General features: G+C 39.6%; 1 protein-coding gene across 5 annotated transcripts in view; it reads right to left on the bottom strand.

Moving 5' to 3' along the window:
- Positions 1 to 16945, bottom strand: part of RAPGEF6 (Rap guanine nucleotide exchange factor 6) — a 118378-nt gene that overhangs the window by 13052 nt on the left and 88381 nt on the right. For 2 of the 5 annotated variants that reach the window (XM_066329006.1, XM_066329007.1), the window contains 9 exons: positions 14755 to 14995; positions 13327 to 13710; positions 11527 to 11738; positions 10517 to 10640; positions 8047 to 8070; positions 5171 to 5391; positions 2919 to 3110; positions 2440 to 2574; positions 971 to 1084 (listed from right to left, as the gene is read on the bottom strand). In XM_066329006.1, coding sequence (XP_066185103.1) covers positions 971 to 1084; positions 2440 to 2574; positions 2919 to 3110; positions 5171 to 5391; positions 8047 to 8070; positions 10517 to 10640; positions 11527 to 11738; positions 13327 to 13710; positions 14755 to 14995 — 1647 coding nt within the window. The remainder of the gene's footprint in view (positions 1 to 970; positions 1085 to 2439; positions 2575 to 2918; positions 3111 to 5170; positions 5392 to 8046; positions 8071 to 10516; positions 10641 to 11526; positions 11739 to 13326; positions 13711 to 14754; positions 14996 to 16945) is intronic. The other 3 variants (XM_066329010.1, XM_066329009.1, XM_066329008.1) reach the window with 2 other exon arrangements.

Genomic DNA, 16945 nt, shown 5'->3' with positions numbered 1-16945 from the left:
AGAGCATCATTTTTAAGATAAAACTTCAGTTTCCTTTCATTTGGCACTAAGCAATATTTCATATTCTTTCTACTTTTAAGGGACTCTTTAAACTGATACAACTGTACTGTAGTAAGAAATGTCCTCACAGTGTTCCAACTATATGGAGAACAAAGAGGCTCCTCTGCATTAAAGAAATTAATAACACTATCTGAAAGCTGAGCCATAAAATAATAGGACATGTGTATGAACAGACTCAGTTTAAGTATCTTCTGAGCTGAAAAAGACAGCAGAAGATGTGATCAATGGAATACACACCAATGCTGGAAGTGAGCATTCCACTGACACTGTATCAGGGACTGTTTAATTAACAAACCTTGCAGAACTTACTGTTTCATTGGCATTTGTGACACACTAAGTAACTGAACTGACACTGTACCTGTTCCTTGATTTTCTAAACTTCACATTATTGTCTTCACTGCACTGTAAGGGTGGTTAGCTATAAAGAACTGACACAAACATCTGGAAGGGAAGCACATTAAACATCTTAAACGTGTGAATGGATAATGCTGAAATAACTTAGACAAACTCAGGGTATCAGACACAACACAGACATGAGTCTTCCTTCTAAAAATACATTATAGTGTCTTCCTCCTTCTTCTAGGTCTTGTGCACAGGCAGTAGGATGTGTACACACTGCTGTTGCTACAGATACTTGCTGTACTCAGAGCATCAATGTCCTTGTCCTTTTGGTTTTCGCTGCTTTTTAAGTCTTCAGTGGGCTCTGCTTCCCTTTTCGTAGTAAAAGCTGCTCTTTCCCTGGAGAAGCTTCTTTCCCTAAGTCTTCTAAACCAGAATCCCTTGAGTTTTGTAGGTTCATACTCAGCTTCTGCCTTTCTACTCTCTCTCTCTCTGTCCACCTTTGCACTTTTCTCAGAACTCTCTCCAGCTTGGCAAATCATCCGAATTTGCTTTTGTAAGTAAGCCCCACCTATTCCATAGCTGCGCTGTCCACTGTTCTTGTTGCTGGTTTCACTGGCCAGTGATGAGGAAGAGCCAGAGAGATTCATCTGACTGCAGTTATCCGACCTTTGGATGTTCCCAACTACAATGAAGTAGACACAGACAGATGTTGACAGATGATGAGATAAGTAACAACAAAAATAACATCCTAATTGAAAGTCCTTTTTTTCTTCAATCCTATTTTTATATCCCTTGGGTGTAGCTCAAAAGAAAATGAAATCTAGGATTAAGTGGAATGTGTTCATGCCTAAAATTATGTCTTTCAGCTGTCTGTGAAGCACCTAATTTTAGATCAATGAGCTGTTAGCACAACACATACAACAAAGTACAGATCACCTCAATCAAATGAGATCAGTGCTGAAAGCAAGTTGAATTAAGGAAACAATCCCCAAGAAACAAAACATTATTTTCAAAGAACCAGGTAGAAGTTAACAAAAATAACATCTTCATAAGTGATGCTCAGTGGAGCAAGATTTGGCAACTCAAGTATTTAAGCTTTTTATACATATGCCGTGTTGAAGTAAAATAAGTGGCATTCTCCTAAAGGAAACAGGATCTTGTGAAGGCAGAAGTGGACGGACCAGCGTAATCTCCCACTGAGAAGGGTGAGAAGATGCAGCAGGTCACTGTGCCATGCCATGCCAATGCTGGGCTGTCAGTGAGACAAAGCAGCACAAAAGGGAGGGAGAGAGCCCTTACGCCATCCAACACCGACCACCCGGGCTGGCTACTGAGTGGTGCTAAGAGATTTCAAATGAATTTCCATCCAAGGTTGACTAATGATGAAGTGATGCAGGTCTTTTAAGATGAAGACATCAAAAATAAAGGGATTCTTAGGGCATCATGAGAGACAGGGATGTATACAAAGCCCTGTACACAAGAACAAAACACATGAACAGCGACTCGAGGATTTAGATGGATCCACAACTTCTGCAGCAACCTAAACCACCTGTCCTGGAGAACTATGATACCATTCCATCTCCAGCTCTATCTAATCACCTGGTATTCCAGCTACCTTGGGCAAGACCAAAAGTTGCCTCAATAGCTGCAGTTTCTGGTCAACACTGTCATCTTCAAGAAATCCCCAGGTCTGCAAATCCCTTTTATTTAGGTGGCCATCTAAATCTGAACTGGTATGATGGTGGGTGTCAGCATTTCAGATTTATTGGAAATTCTGTCAAACACACTTAGGCAGTATTCTTAAGAAAACAACTGTTCTGTTTTTTTTAAATATTAAGTGACTTAAAGGTCCAAAATATACAAATACATCATGTCTATTCATAAAATCGTGTCTATTCATAAAAACACGTGATTCTATTGCGGCACGAATATTCTGAACTCCTATTTCTCTCACATGTCATTACCAACAAATATTCCTGCCACTGCACACCCTGCTTTAGGCTCCAGTTCCTGTAAATGATGCTGTCACACACATACCTTTGCGTGGGGAGCCCTGAGGAGAAGCAGGTGGGCTGGAGTGCAAAGAAGATGCCATGGACATAGTGTCATCTGTTTGTTTCTTACTACTCACTTCCTCAGACAAGCTTAGTGACTTCTGTGGAGAGCCTGTACCTATAAAACAATGGGATCAGTTACTGCATATTATTCTTCTTTTGAATTACTGATTTCTGTTTAAACTACAAATAAGCACCATGTTGAACAATCAGAATATTCAGCAAAGAAAGGAGCAGATGCTCAGAGAATTCTGCATGTGGAGGCAGTCTCCATTTAAATTTAGATCAGCTGTGGCCACTGCTACTGCTGGCTGCTCATCTCCACTGTGTTGAAACATCCATATCTCAACAAGAACCACAGCAATGGTATCTCACATAAACCACCCAGCTACAAAAGAGCTCCTCTCTCCTGTTTACTTGCACCTTTAAACCTCCCCAGTCAGGTGAACTGAAGATACTCACTGAATGTGACATGATCCTTTGTCAGCCCCTTTTTCCTGCTGGGATACAAATTCACAGTTGGGACCTGAAGAACTTGACTCATTCGGTTTTGTTGATGCTGATGGGCTTTTGTGGTTTGGCCAATTGACCTCATGGGCACTGGAGACATTTCGGAGGATTTCCCTCCTCTTCTCTCACTTAAATTCTTTGTCACTGTTAGGGAAAAACTGCATATAAATATCTACCACTTACAATTGCAGGATTATTGCAGTACACCCATCCAGACACCAGGATAGGAACCACAGTATAAGGAAGACAAATTGTATTTTAAACCATTTCTAGTCTGAACACTATGATCCCATCACATTGAAGATGATATGTGAAAGAGCTTTAAAAAAAGCCCTAAATTCTTGAAAGTGCCATAGAAGTACTTAATAAAAGGATAAAAAAATGTTGTTCATCTCTACCACAAGCTTGTATTTTTTAAATGTTTGCTTTCAAGGTGCAATTGCATAACAGCACCTCCTTCAAAATCAAGTGGTTTTGCAACTGACATCAAATGTTTCACTAGGTGGCACAAGTGATTTACAGCTCAGGGCACTGCTTCAGCTTCTGCTTTAATCACACAGCAATTCACAGACTGAAGTTAAGGCCATCCAATTTCTCCTAATAATCTGTTGGAAAACTCTAGATTGCAGTGTTGCTGCTGCTCATTCCTACCACAAGCAAGGCCAGAAGCTTATTACTGAAGTAAGAAATGGGGGAGCTGAACCCCTGAATGTGGGTAATCCAAACAAGTGGGCAGAGACATCCCTGGACAGGTCAGTGCTCTCACTCCACCACATTTAAAACCACAAGGAGCTGGCAGCTCCCTCATGCTACACATCACTCCTCTATTCTTTCTCTCAGCTCTGTAACAAATGGGTCTACTGGGTCTCAACTGGGTCTCAGCCTGTGGGTTTTTGGGGTTTAGGGCTTTTCCCCTAGTTTTTAAAAATGGTACTTTTAATAACACTTCAAGCTATTATGTATTTATTTGTATATTCACTTAAACTTCATTTTCCTCTGATGTTTAAGAAAATACGGACTTGGTTTGCTTCATTACATGAAGTAGAACAGTCAGTATATATTCCCTGTTTCTACTTACAAATATCTATGGCTAGCACTTCACAAATAAGATTTTATTTTTTTTAAAACAAATGAAAAACAATCTGCTAACACTTATGTTTTTCTCTTGGGTCTGGTACCTGCTATGATTGCACATAGATCATCTATCAAGAGCTCAAACATGAAGGATATAAGATTTTTTATAAGGGAGTTAAATATGGCCATTTCCAGGTTTCCAGCTTCACTGCTATTTAAAAGTAAATACTAAAAGAAAATTTGCATAGGACGGCATCTTAGGGAACAACACGGATTTGCATTCTTAATACTGGATAACGGCAAGGACTTAAAATTTTATCTCCAAGATGCCATCTCCTAATCATCCTTTGAACTTACCTCATCAGAGACAAAACAGTATTTGAAGACAAAAAAAGCCTTAAAATGCTATATTTGGACAAAAGACAAGCAGGAAACATCATTTTGTTTAGCATAGTTGTTACTCACCTATTTTGAAACAAATCTGCCTTTCAAGAAAGTGAAAGCTGCTGGAGTATCTAAATAAAATGTGATTATAATTTCCTATTTCTAAATAAGAATTTACTGAACAGCAGTGTAAGACAGCAGGTCAGACAACAGTTTGTTTGACAAGAGCTCAAATTATGAGAGCTGTCCTGCTGTAGTTCTCAATTTGTGACTGGCAAGCTATGTCAAACTCGTCAGTCAATATTGACCTAACTTCTCCTTCTCAACAATCTTCATTTATTTCTAAGGTGTAATCCATTGCAGTTTCTATATTGATTTTGTCTCTTTTCATTTGTTGCTGTTCATATGGTAAACACTACTTTTATCCTTCCTAATTCTGTGCAAGGACAGCAGGGCACCAACAGAGCTGATGTGCTATTGAATTTCCTGCCAGACTGATGGAAAGACACACAGCTTCAGGAACTAAAGGTCAAAATAAAAAACATCACAGAAGTTTTTTGAGCTCAACTGCAACATGAACACACAAGCTGTCTGCTGAAGCTCTCAGTACATGAACTGACAAAACAACACTTACTACAGTATTTTCTCCTCCGAGGAAAAGTTTAAAAGAGTATTTCTAGAGAAGGAACGACATGTTTTATAAATGCCATAGCATGACTGCTGCTGTTCTAGCTCACTGTACTTACAAGTGCTGTATGCAGGCTCACACTGAAGTGACAATGATTGGATCTTTTCCTCGTCTGTCTCTACACTGAGGTTGGACAGGTACTGCTTCACCTTCCTGGCCATCTGGGCATCCTCATAGAGCTTCTTGGCGTTCAGCAGCGAGCTGCGGCGGGCTCGCTTCTTGTGAGCCCCTCCCTGCACGTCCAGCATGTTCGAGTTCATGCTGCCCTGGCTCAGGGATCTACAAGAGAAAAGATAAAAGCAGTAAAGGTTCAGTTCTCAACAGCAATGAAGAGCTACAGTAGCACAGGCCAAAGCAGATTAATACCAATAATCTTCAGTTAGGGCTAGTGCATGCTGATGCAAATGAGTTAAAAAAGATGAACAGCATTAAAATAACATTTGTCTTAACGTATCTGGGTAAATTGAGAGCAGCAATTTGAGTGTAGAATATGACTATATATGGAAATGTGGAGCTGAGAAGAACAAGGGGCAGTGCTGTGTGTGGAACTCTAACGAACCACAGCCCTGTGCTGCAAGACCTGCAGCTGACGAGAAGAAATGGTCTCAAGTTGTCCCAGGAGATGTTTAAATTGGACATTAGGAAAAACTTATTCGTGAAAAGGTTGTCAAGACCTGGAACAGCCATCCCAGGGCAGTGGTGGGGTCAACATCCCTGGAAGTGTTCAAAAACCACATGTTTAAGGCACTTGAGGGCATGGTTTAGGGGTCAACCTGGTGGTAGTACTGATGGTTGGATTTCATGATCTCAGAGGCCTTTTACAACTTTAATAGCTCTATGAATTCAACTGTAGATTCTGAAAGTGGACAAACTTGGTGACTGTTTGGTTGGTTTAAAGAACTGGTACCCACTGTGTGCATCAGGCTTACACAGACACTTCTTGCACTTAGCTGAGCACCGAAGTCAGTGACTGCTGCAATCCTCTTAGAAAACTGAGCCCCTCACAATGGTTAAACAAGGGGCAAATTATGTTAAATGTACAAACTGCATTCGATTACACACTTAACTTCTATCTTCAATTAACTAAAAACATTCACAGAAGAGCAGCTCATTAAAAAAATGTATCCCAAGAAAGGTGAGGAAGGCAGTAATGATACACATATACTCAGACTTGCATCTCTGAAAGAGGATGCTCCTCAATAGTCCTAATTTTGAGCTCCCAAACCTATCAGAAACTGAAGCAAAAATAAACAATACTGTAATTCTTGAAGAATGTGAGTTACTCTCCCTGACAATCACTCCTATTCACACTGAAAGAGTGACCAAACAACTGATCTGGGTATAGTTTAAACACAGTCACCTCTGTTTCAACTGCTGAAAGTCCTACAGCCACACCAGGTTCTGATGCATTTTCAAATAAATGGAGATCACAGTATAAGTCAAATGTAAATTCTAATGGAAAATGTCAAAGTTGTTCAAAGTTGGGTTTGTGTGGGGATTTTTAAATATTAAGATGAATATTTTTAAAGCTACATGAAAACATTTATCAAGATCTTGTGTGTTTACAGATTCACAAGTGGCAGAATAAACATCAAGCATAGAAGAGCCATAATAGCCACAGGAGTCAGAATGAAACATGTTGTTAGAGAAAATTCAAGGAATCAAGTACACCGAGCTTAGAAAATAAATGTTCAAGAACAGCTGATTGCAATATTTTCAAATAAATCATTCTGAGAGAAAATATAAGCCTAAGAACTGTCAGCAATTTATAGCTTAATTAAATAAAAAAGTAATGTTACTGGAGATAAGGAGCAGCAAAAGGCATGATGGAACGTTCACAGCTATTCAAACCAAGGGGACACTCCTGTCTCTTGATGGGTAAGGACAAAGGTATTCTACAATGACCAGCAATTAATTTATGTTTCTTTTTAATAATAGAAATATTTTATTGTTTATATACACACTGGTTTGGTTTTTTTTTTTTCTTTCAAGTCTGAATTTGACTTTTTAAGGCAATTTAATTATATTTCTTTTGACAATTATTCTTCCTTATTCCCTTATGTTCACCGTAATTCCAAGGGTTAGAAATTACAGTAGCTCAGTGGGTCCTGGCTATTTCTCCCCATGAGCTGCCTTGTGAGCAGTTGATTATTGAGCACCAAATGCTGCCAGTCAAGGGCATCCACACCAGGATCAGGGACCAGTATCCAAACCTGCCAGCCCCAGTGTGACCAGCCCAAGCCTGGCACTGTCCCCATCACTGCTATGCAAAGGCACACAGGTAACACTTTATGGGCAACAAATACACGTAAGACATAAAATACGGCTACAATGGTAGTCTTAAAATCACTGCCCTGGGCCAGGCAGGAATTTCCCTGGCCAACATCAGAACACTCTCATCTTTAGTCATTCCAGGATCCAGTCCTCACACAACCAACACTCCCAGGGTAGTGGTGAGGATTCTGGTGCAGGAAATGTGAGATCCATTTTAAACATATACTAAAAATAAATACTTTGAAGGTTGCCTGAACACAAACTTCAAGGAGGAAATTACTACATCATTACCACAATTCAAAATGAATGTAGTTGAAAATCCATAATGGCTTCAGCTTTTCTGTAACATGTTAAAAGGCAAGTTACTTATTTCTTCCCAATATAGTTTGCCTTCCAATATAACTGCACAGCAGGGTTTTTTTAAATGCACAAAGCCAAAACTCAAACAACTTATCAACTACACAAAAGCAACTCAGAATTCTTATAGCTGCAGTAAAATGTTGGCTGTAACCCCTTACTCCTGTTTTCAAAAAAACCATGTATTGCAGGGTTAATAAAATGCATGCCGTATTTCAGATGCATGCACTAACGAGGAGGATGCAGTATGTTAAGATTTGCATAACCTTTATTTATCTTAGTTGCATTCAGCTCTACACTTACCCCAAACTTCTCCACCTCTTCTTCCTGTAAGCAAGAGCCATATACATTGAAGCATGTATTTGAACAGAAAAGCACAGGAAAAAAATAAAACAGTTGAGAGTCAGGAAGAAAGATGTAGACAGGAAAGAACAGAAAAGAAAAATCTCTACACAGCCAAATTCTTCTCAAACAGTAACACAATGTTTTCATGAAATGCAAGGGCAAGACTTGACAAACACTTTAATATCTATCAGTTTTTATTTAACCTATGAATTGGAAAAATCAAGCTTGCATTATTTTAATTTATTTTCTCTAAGTCAAATTCAAATTTGATGGAGTGCAATTCATTCATATTGCAAAAAATGGGATTAAATTAATTTATTCTTTGCATTACGCCTGCTGAAAGTGCATGGGAAATCATCACTATCAATATTCAAGTTTATGACATTGTTTTCTCTTGACTGTTGGCTGGAAAACAAGCCAGTTGCCAAATACACCTAGTAAAGCCTAGATGCTCTCTATAATTGGTAATGAACTTGTGAGCAAGTCTCATGTTACCACTAATAAACATCCTTTCTTGTTGATTTTTCATCTTCAAAAGCATTTATTTGGTGCTTCATAACACAAACTGATAGATCAAACACGAGAGGCAATGAAAATTAATATAAATGACATGAAAACATGGAATTATTTTATTTTAATCTTTGGCACTATCTCTAATATTAGATGCCTAAGCAGTTTATGGCAGTGTGTGTAATTAAAATTATAGTCATTAAAATGTGTTCTGTAATTCTGAAAATACTAAGGATAACTATTTACTATTAAATTTATTTAATGATTAGGCTTCATGAGGCCTTAGGAAGTGCTCAGGCCATCAGGGAAGTGTATTTATAGACTAATTTCAGTGGTGAAGGTCAAAGTTTCTGAAAAAACAATCAAAATTTCTCAGTAACTGACTTTATAATTTTATACTAAAAATGAAATCTTGCTAATTCAAATCCAACTGTATCAAGGAGAATCTCCACTGTGAAATAAATCCATCATTAAATTACATTAACAAGGACCTGTTATTTTCGGCTCAGGCTGGGCCATTTTTAGAGTCACAGAATCACAGAACAGTTTGTGTTGGGAGGGGCCTCAGAGTTCATCCCCTTCCATGGCCAGGGACACCTTCCACTAGACCAGGCTGCCCAGAGCCCATCCAGGCTGGCTTTAAATGCCTGTATTTATGAAAAAAAAAAAAAAAAAAAAAAAAAAAAAAAAAAAAAAAAAAATCTTTCCTGATAGCCAGCCTTGCAAACAAAAACTAGACAGAATTGATGATCCTCTGTGAATCCTGGCCACTGGATTACCACAGGGAACCAAATCTCTGTGCTGTTATAAATGCTCCCTATCCTTGCGTGCCCTATTTTCTTCCACTGCCACAGATGTAACTGAATTCTCACATCAGAGAGAATCACAACTGCACAGGTGACTGGAATTTCAGGTGGATGAAGCACACTTCACCCAAAAACTGTGCACTACATCTCCTACTTGCACTATTCCCTCCAGGGTGTTCAGAGAGCTCTCCTCAGCTGGGGTGCACACAGGTATGGGCAGCTCAAGATAATATTTTGTCATTTTTTTGAAATCAGAGCCATGTGGGGCTTTTCAGCACCAGACATGACCTTGTCCCCAACTCCCAAAGGACACCCTAAAGGGTCTTGTCTGGCCCATTAGATTGAGGCAGACAGTGAGCACAAGGAGCAAGGCCACCACCCATCCCACAGACACCTATGGGATCAGGACTCTGTATGGACACAACAGAGCCAATGATGCTTTTAGCACAGCCAGTGGGAAGAATAGAGATGCAGGAAATAATTCATTACCACTAAATAAAATCTGGAGCTAGTCAGCACCAGATTAGAAGCTATGTTGCTTTTATTCTGCACTTGTTAACACTAAGCCTGATGACATTCAGCATTAAGATAAAAAGAAAAAATAGGAAAAATAAGCCAAGAAAACACCCTCCACCTGCTGAAGCCTGAACATATCAAACATTATGTAGGTGGAACAAGCTGTGCTGAGAACAAATAAAAAATATTTAGTTTGAATTTAATATGCTATCAGTGGAGTTTTGTTTTGAAACATTTCAGATCTATACATCACTGGTTTAGGTGTTTTTATCTCTCTCTCTCTTATCTAAATATTGTATCCCATAATATTATGCCTCTCACAAAACTCTACTGACACTAACACTTTATTTGGCAGAAATGCGTATCATTAAATTTAGAACTTATTCTTCTGTGTTTCTTAAAGGTAATAAATTGGCGTATTAGTCATTCAAAGCAGGTCTGGGAAGCACCAACTGTTTCGCCACAGTTTGATAAAGGTTGTGGTTTGATGGCAGATGTCAATGATGAGGCACACAATGAAATATCAACAGATGCACAGAGACCCAGATCCCCCCACACTGAGACCCCTTCAGAGCTGCTCCCTTCCCACTGCACACCTTTGCCTGAACATCACAGCCGGGTCCATGTTTGCAGAGGTCATCCGGACAACTTGGCGGATTTCCTTGGCAATCATCCGGAGCTTCTCGAAATTCACCAGGCCATCCACTTTGGAGTCATTGCCTGCATAATTCAAACACGCACATAAGAGGGGGAAAAAAAGAAAGAGGCGTAATAAATATTTCTGAACAGCCATCGTGCTTCTAGTTCTTCTCTTGTTACCCTTCTCCCCTCCCTGTCCCACAATCAACACGATTTTTTTAATCAAGAAAACAGGATGCTCTCACAAAACACTAACGGAATCAGGCCCATTTGGACTACCCTATATTCTTTTGTTAATCTATTTCTAAAGAAACAAGTATTAGTAGGAGGCAAAAGGAATAAGTGAACTGTGTCCAAATTCAATTGCATAATGTTAAAATAATACAAATACAGAATTGATTTTAACAACATTCACATTAGGAAAGAAGTTCAAATAGTTCTGAACCATCACAAACAAGAATTAAGCATATCTGGAAATGGTTCACCTCAACCACTTGTGAACAGGACTTTGTATAAAGGGAACAAAATGCAAACATTTCAACAAAATCCCTTGAAAATGTGGAAAACAAGAGTAGGAGGTGTACCACTGGAGCTGTGTGCATGCCACAGCACAGAATGAAAACCTGGCAACATTATAGCAACAAGTTTTTTGTAACAGAAGATATTTGTAGTGTAGCTACTAGACAGCACACTTACCTTTGCTTCCACCCTAAACCTTAGGACAGCTGAGGAATATTACAGCATAGATTTCAAAATATTAAAAATATGTTTTATTTTTTATTGTTGTCTAGGACCAGTCTCTTCCATTAGGCATTCCCAGTTCTATTTTATTTTACTCCTACAAAGGATCCCTCAAAAGCATCCTACTGGTGGCAGCTTCGTTAGACACGTGTTGACACACTGAGCACTGAAGAAAGGGCTGAGGTACATTCAGAGCTTCATTTATTTTCTCTCTGTTTGACATTACCTTCATGCAGAAATGTGATATCTTTCTTGACAACAGGGAAAAGTGGGATAATTGGAGGCTGCATGCTCTGGCTGCTGAGGATGTTGCGATATTTTGCCATGTTTCGAGATGGATCAAAAAGATCTTGAAGGTCTCTGAGGTGCTTTTCATACTTGCTGGGTAGCTTTTCCCAAGTGCCTCTGAGACGAGCTACCGGTGCAAGATTTAACCCACTGCAAGGCAGAAACATTTCATTATTAGCTCTGAGTGGAATACCTTTCAGAAGGACATGAAGGGTTGGGGGGTTGTTTTAAGGATTAAAAAGAACTTTCCCAAGGCTGACTGTGAAGCTGGGTGAATAGCAGGCTCATCACAATAACCCTCTGCTGTTTAAACAGGACTGTGAAAACCAGGACTGCTCAAGGTGCACATTTCGAATTACTGCCAGAATAATACCTCTGTAATGCAGGACTGACATCTACTTAAGAATCATTTCTCTCCTGTAAAAACGTATGCCACAGTAAGAACAAAAATTGTAAAAAATGCATGAGGTGAACCAATGATTTCACAGAAAATGAGAACAGTGCTGAGCTCATAATTTTTTTTTTTCCCAAACACTTATTTTGTATTTGGCTTATCTTCTAGACAAATTTCTCTTCGTGCTATGCCAAACAAAGCCTTCCCTGACATGAAAAGATCAAACATATGCCAGCCCACAGCTCCTCTTTTCCACACTTCATTAGGACGGTTACCTTCATATTTCATGAGACATATGGCACCAAACTGCTGTGCAGGACAAGGCAAGAAAAGAACCCCTGTGCCATATGCTAACAAAAATAGATTCTTCTGGAAATAAGAGTAAAGCAAAAACTAATTTACTTGCCTTTTTCTTTTTTTTTTTTTTTTTTTACATGGCCTGATTGGACTGAGAAGCAGAAAGAGTTATTTCCTTACTTACAATAAACCATGTAAATTAGGGAGCAGAATATAAAAATTAGAATCAGTATCCATGTGTGTATTCCCACATAATGAGCAGCCACAGTCTCAATGACTGTCCAGTACCCTTCACAAAGACTCATGAATTCTTTAATGACTAACCACAAGTCAATATATTTGATGAACTGGTTAGACATGGAAGAAAACATTTTAAAATGGTGTTTTTGACAATGCTGCTGGGATACAGAACAAATCCAGATCTGTCTGATGAATCACAGTGCCTTTTTTTCCTACAGTAAAGGCTGGGTGTAAGATAATTGCAGATACAGGAAATGCTGAACTCATGCTGTTAAAGCAGCAGCATTCCATATAAATCAGAAGAGAAAGCTTAAATGTGCAATTGAAGAGGGGAAAAAATAAAATAGAGAAGTAAGCAGATGACAAGAAAGAATGAGAAGGAAAATTAAGCCAAAACAAAACTGATTTGAGGAAGTCCTTACAATGGAAAGAAGAAATAAAGTAATCTCATCATCACGTTTACGACTCGGTGCACCCTGGAAAAGTAACAATGACTGACAAAAAGAAGGGAAATTGGGTGCCAAAGTCACAGAAAATTACATAATGCTCAGGCAGGTTTCTGCAGTTCATCAATCAAACAGTGCTTTGTACCCATCTTCTCTTTTCCTGTGAGGTACTGTCACAGCTGCAGCCCTGACAAGGTGCCAGTGAAAAAGAGACTGTCACACCTGGCACTGCAACAGGACTGAAGCGCTGAGGGGACAGTGCACAGGCTACAGGATATTCCCATTTCTTTTCTTTCTGCTTGGATTACCAGAATTGCCTGTGACAGCACCAATCAGATCTGAGAAACGGGAAGTATTTTACCTTATCACTGCAAACATGGAATTGAAGTTCTTGCATTCTCGACAGTGGAGAGCAATTTTAATGAAATGCTTAATAATCTTCATTCTTTTGAGTTGGTTGGGTTCTGCTAAAATTTCCATGGCAACCCAGAAGGTCTCTTGATTGATGACATCCTCAAACTGTTTCAGGTGAGCATTGCCTGTTTTGGAGTCCAGCTTGTAAAGGTCATCGATGTATTCCGTTGGCTCGATGTTGCGGAATAGCTCAAAGTCCCGCATGGAAAGCTGAGTGGCCACCTCAATAGTGCTCAGCTGCAGGAGGGAAATTTGGCTCTCTCGGAGTAGCTCTTGAGCATCCTCATCTGAGCATAAGGTCTCTGTTTCCATATTGTTTTTCAGATAGTACCTGAAGCATAATTGAGTAACAACAACACATTAGAGATGCTCTTCAGAGGGTTTGTGAACACAAAGACATTGAACTGCACCAATCACTGCGAGCATTACAGAGACAAGGGACAACACAACCTTGTACTTCAGTTAATGGAAAATAACACCATTACTTAAGTAAACAAACATTTCAAAAGCTCTTTGTTACTATTTTTACACTGTACTCCGCAATATGCTGTAGTGTTCGCCTTCAGAAAAAGATCTGTAACTAATTCCTTTGTAAATTCAGCTGTGAAAATAACATTTTAAAATAGACTAGTCCTGAGATCTCCGTTAATATATTTCTAAATTTCTTACACAAATTTAGTGTTTTTTTTTTTTCTATAAATTTAGTGTGGTATATTAATATTTGCATGAGGCACGGAGTATTCAGGAAACGAAAATATATCTGGAAAATTCATTCCATGGTCCTAGGTAAATCACTTTCAGATACACAAAAGTTTATTACTCATAAGTTCCCTCTGTCACCTAGCAAAGACAACTACAAAATATTTTACTTTAATAAACTTTCTTCTGGTATGGATCAGGTCATCAGATAAAACCAAAGCACTTAACATTTCAGAAACATTCAGAACAGTTTACTTAAAAATGGAAGAATTTATCTCAGGTTAGTATCAGTTCACTGCAGCATGACACTGAGAAAGAAATTAATTGTATACTTTAATCCTCAAGTACATGTGGAAAGTGTCAAAACAAATATAACCTTTTCCTCTAAGTGTAAACCACTATATACATTTTCCTGATCTGCTAAACTTAGCTGTCATCAAGCAAGCTTGCTGTAGATTTAGGGAGAGATTTTTGGGTGCAGAAGAGGAAGGTGACCCAAAGAAGAGGGGGAAATGTAAGCAACTGGCATTTACTAGCTTGTACTTCCAACAGACACCCATCTAGTTTAATTAAAACACCTCTCCCTGACGTTGGGCTTTGTTATCTTGAAGGTCTTTTCCGACATGCAACGTTTCAGTCCTGAAGGCCAAATAAAACCAAAAGAAGGCGTATTCACCGTCCATTGAGCTGAATCCTGTCAGCCAGCTTGGAGAACTGGTCCGGGAGGCGCCGCTGTTTGATGACACCCTCGGGGCTGACGGACACCTCACACAGGGAATAGGTCTCCGGGGCTCCTGTCAGGTTGAACTCATGCACAGCATGACTCACCACCTCCTTTGCTGTAGTGTCTTTGCTGATGATGATGTAACAGCTCTGCTGATCCGCTTTGAAAACTCGTATCACTTGATCTGGAATATCTAAAAAAAGATCAAGTAACACCTTTAATGTCTGAAGTCACTTTTCCCTTGAAAAAGACACAAGGTCATTTGAGAGATATTTCACAAGGACATGCGATAGAACAAGGGGGAATTGGCTGAAGCTGAAGGAGGGCAGGTTTAATTGGATAGTAGGGACAAACTCTTCCCTGGAGGGGGGTGAGGCCCTGGCACAGGTCGCCCAGAGAGGCTGTGGACTCGTCATCCCTGGAGGTGTTCAACACCTGGCTGGACGGGGCTTGGAGCACCTGCTCTAGTGGAAGGTAGGGGATAGAACTAGATGATCTTTAAGGCCCATTGCAAGCCAAATCATTGTGTGATTCTATGGTTTACTGTCCCATTTGATCATCAGGAAACAAAACCAACCAGCTTCTGGGAAAAAAAAAAACATGCTGGACTTGAAAAATATTTAGAACACTCTGGCTTTTTCTTCATCTTTGTAAGGAAAAAAGCAGAGTCTTCTCCTCTCTACTCTTCTACAACTCAATTACTCTACTATTCCCTGGCCCCAATCAAAGTATAAGACATCCAGGTATGTAACTAGACAGTGCACTGTTCCTTCCCAGTGTGTTTTAAGAACTTTGGCAGCATCATTCCTTCTTTGGCTCTCTTGTGTCCGTGAGAGCCAGAGATAGGAAGCTACCAAGTATGGATGGATGGGCTTGGGGTGGGAGGATATGAAGAGGAAAGGAGATTTGGGTGCTCTCAGAACTAGGGAGCTTTTACGCTCCCTCTTCCCCTTGAAGGAATTAAGCTGCTGCCAGCAGTTAATTCTTTGGCTGGTGTAATTTTTATGGCACATTTTATGTATTATAAATGCATTAGAGAACAGTTTTATCTGACGCAGCCTACAGCAGGAGATAAATATCTATAGAAACGTGTTTAATTCATAGCTTGATGACTGCAAATAATTTGCTCTATTACAGAAAGTCTGATTTTCAAAATAAAGTTGATTTAAAAAAAATGTCAAGAGTCAAAATAGACAGTAATTTCAAGCACAGGAAGCCCAGTTTTTCTCTTTTCTGAAGTCTGAAGACTTAAACAACTTTTCTGCAGACTTGAGAAGGTGAGAGGCTGTTGCTGAGCCCTCAGCCAAGGCTTCAGAGCCTGAAGCTCTCCAAAACCACACCAGAGGCAGACGTGCCACAACTCCTGCATCAGAGATCCCTAGTGAGGGAAGGGAAGGGCTGTCATTAAAGCAGCAGCATCCCAAACAGCCCTTCTCTTCTCTCACTGCTATTTGTCCAGCCCTTAAACCACAGTGATTAGTGCCAAACCCGTGGACTGAGACATGTGACCTCCCTGGAGCACTGGTGATGATCAGGGGTCCCTCTGCCCAAGGAATCCTCCTGCTGGGCAGAACATCCTTCAGGCACTCCCAGCAGCTGCTCTCTGAGCACAGTTTTAGATGCTGCTCACCCCACTGCCTACACATTCATTTTCCTCCATCCAAATTGACTGCTTAAGGAGGCAACAAAGATCTTTGAGGGCAGTGACCTTGGGGTTGCTTTCTCTTGTGTCTGGACTAAAGGTGTTATGGGCACAAGTAGAAGGAATTTCAAGGTAAAAAGCAAACAGGTAATCTGTGATCTGGCACCAAGGTCCCACCCATTGGAAAAAAGAAAGGCTCAACATCAGTTGAAAATACATTTTAAGATGGACAAAAACATGGGCTAAAAAAAGTCTGATGGAAAACTAACTCCTCTAACAATTTCATGATTATGATCAATACGTTATCAGAACATTCTCTTCAGAAGCTGGGATCTAGGTGAACAAGAGAAGTTCAATATATATGTAAACAGGGACAATATAAGGGAGAAATAATATTTTATACTTTATTTCAGAGTGAAAGTGGTGAAAATGACATTTGAATAATTAGAGAAATACTGCACACATAAAAGTGATAATAAAGAAACAGAAGAGGGAAACATC

This window comes from Sylvia atricapilla, chromosome 14 (genome assembly GCF_009819655.1).
Source record: "Sylvia atricapilla isolate bSylAtr1 chromosome 14, bSylAtr1.pri, whole genome shotgun sequence".
Lineage (NCBI taxonomy): Eukaryota > Metazoa > Chordata > Aves > Passeriformes > Sylviidae > Sylvia > Sylvia atricapilla.
Note: the sequence above shows the minus strand (reverse complement) of the source record. Positions and strands in the feature narration are given on the sequence as shown.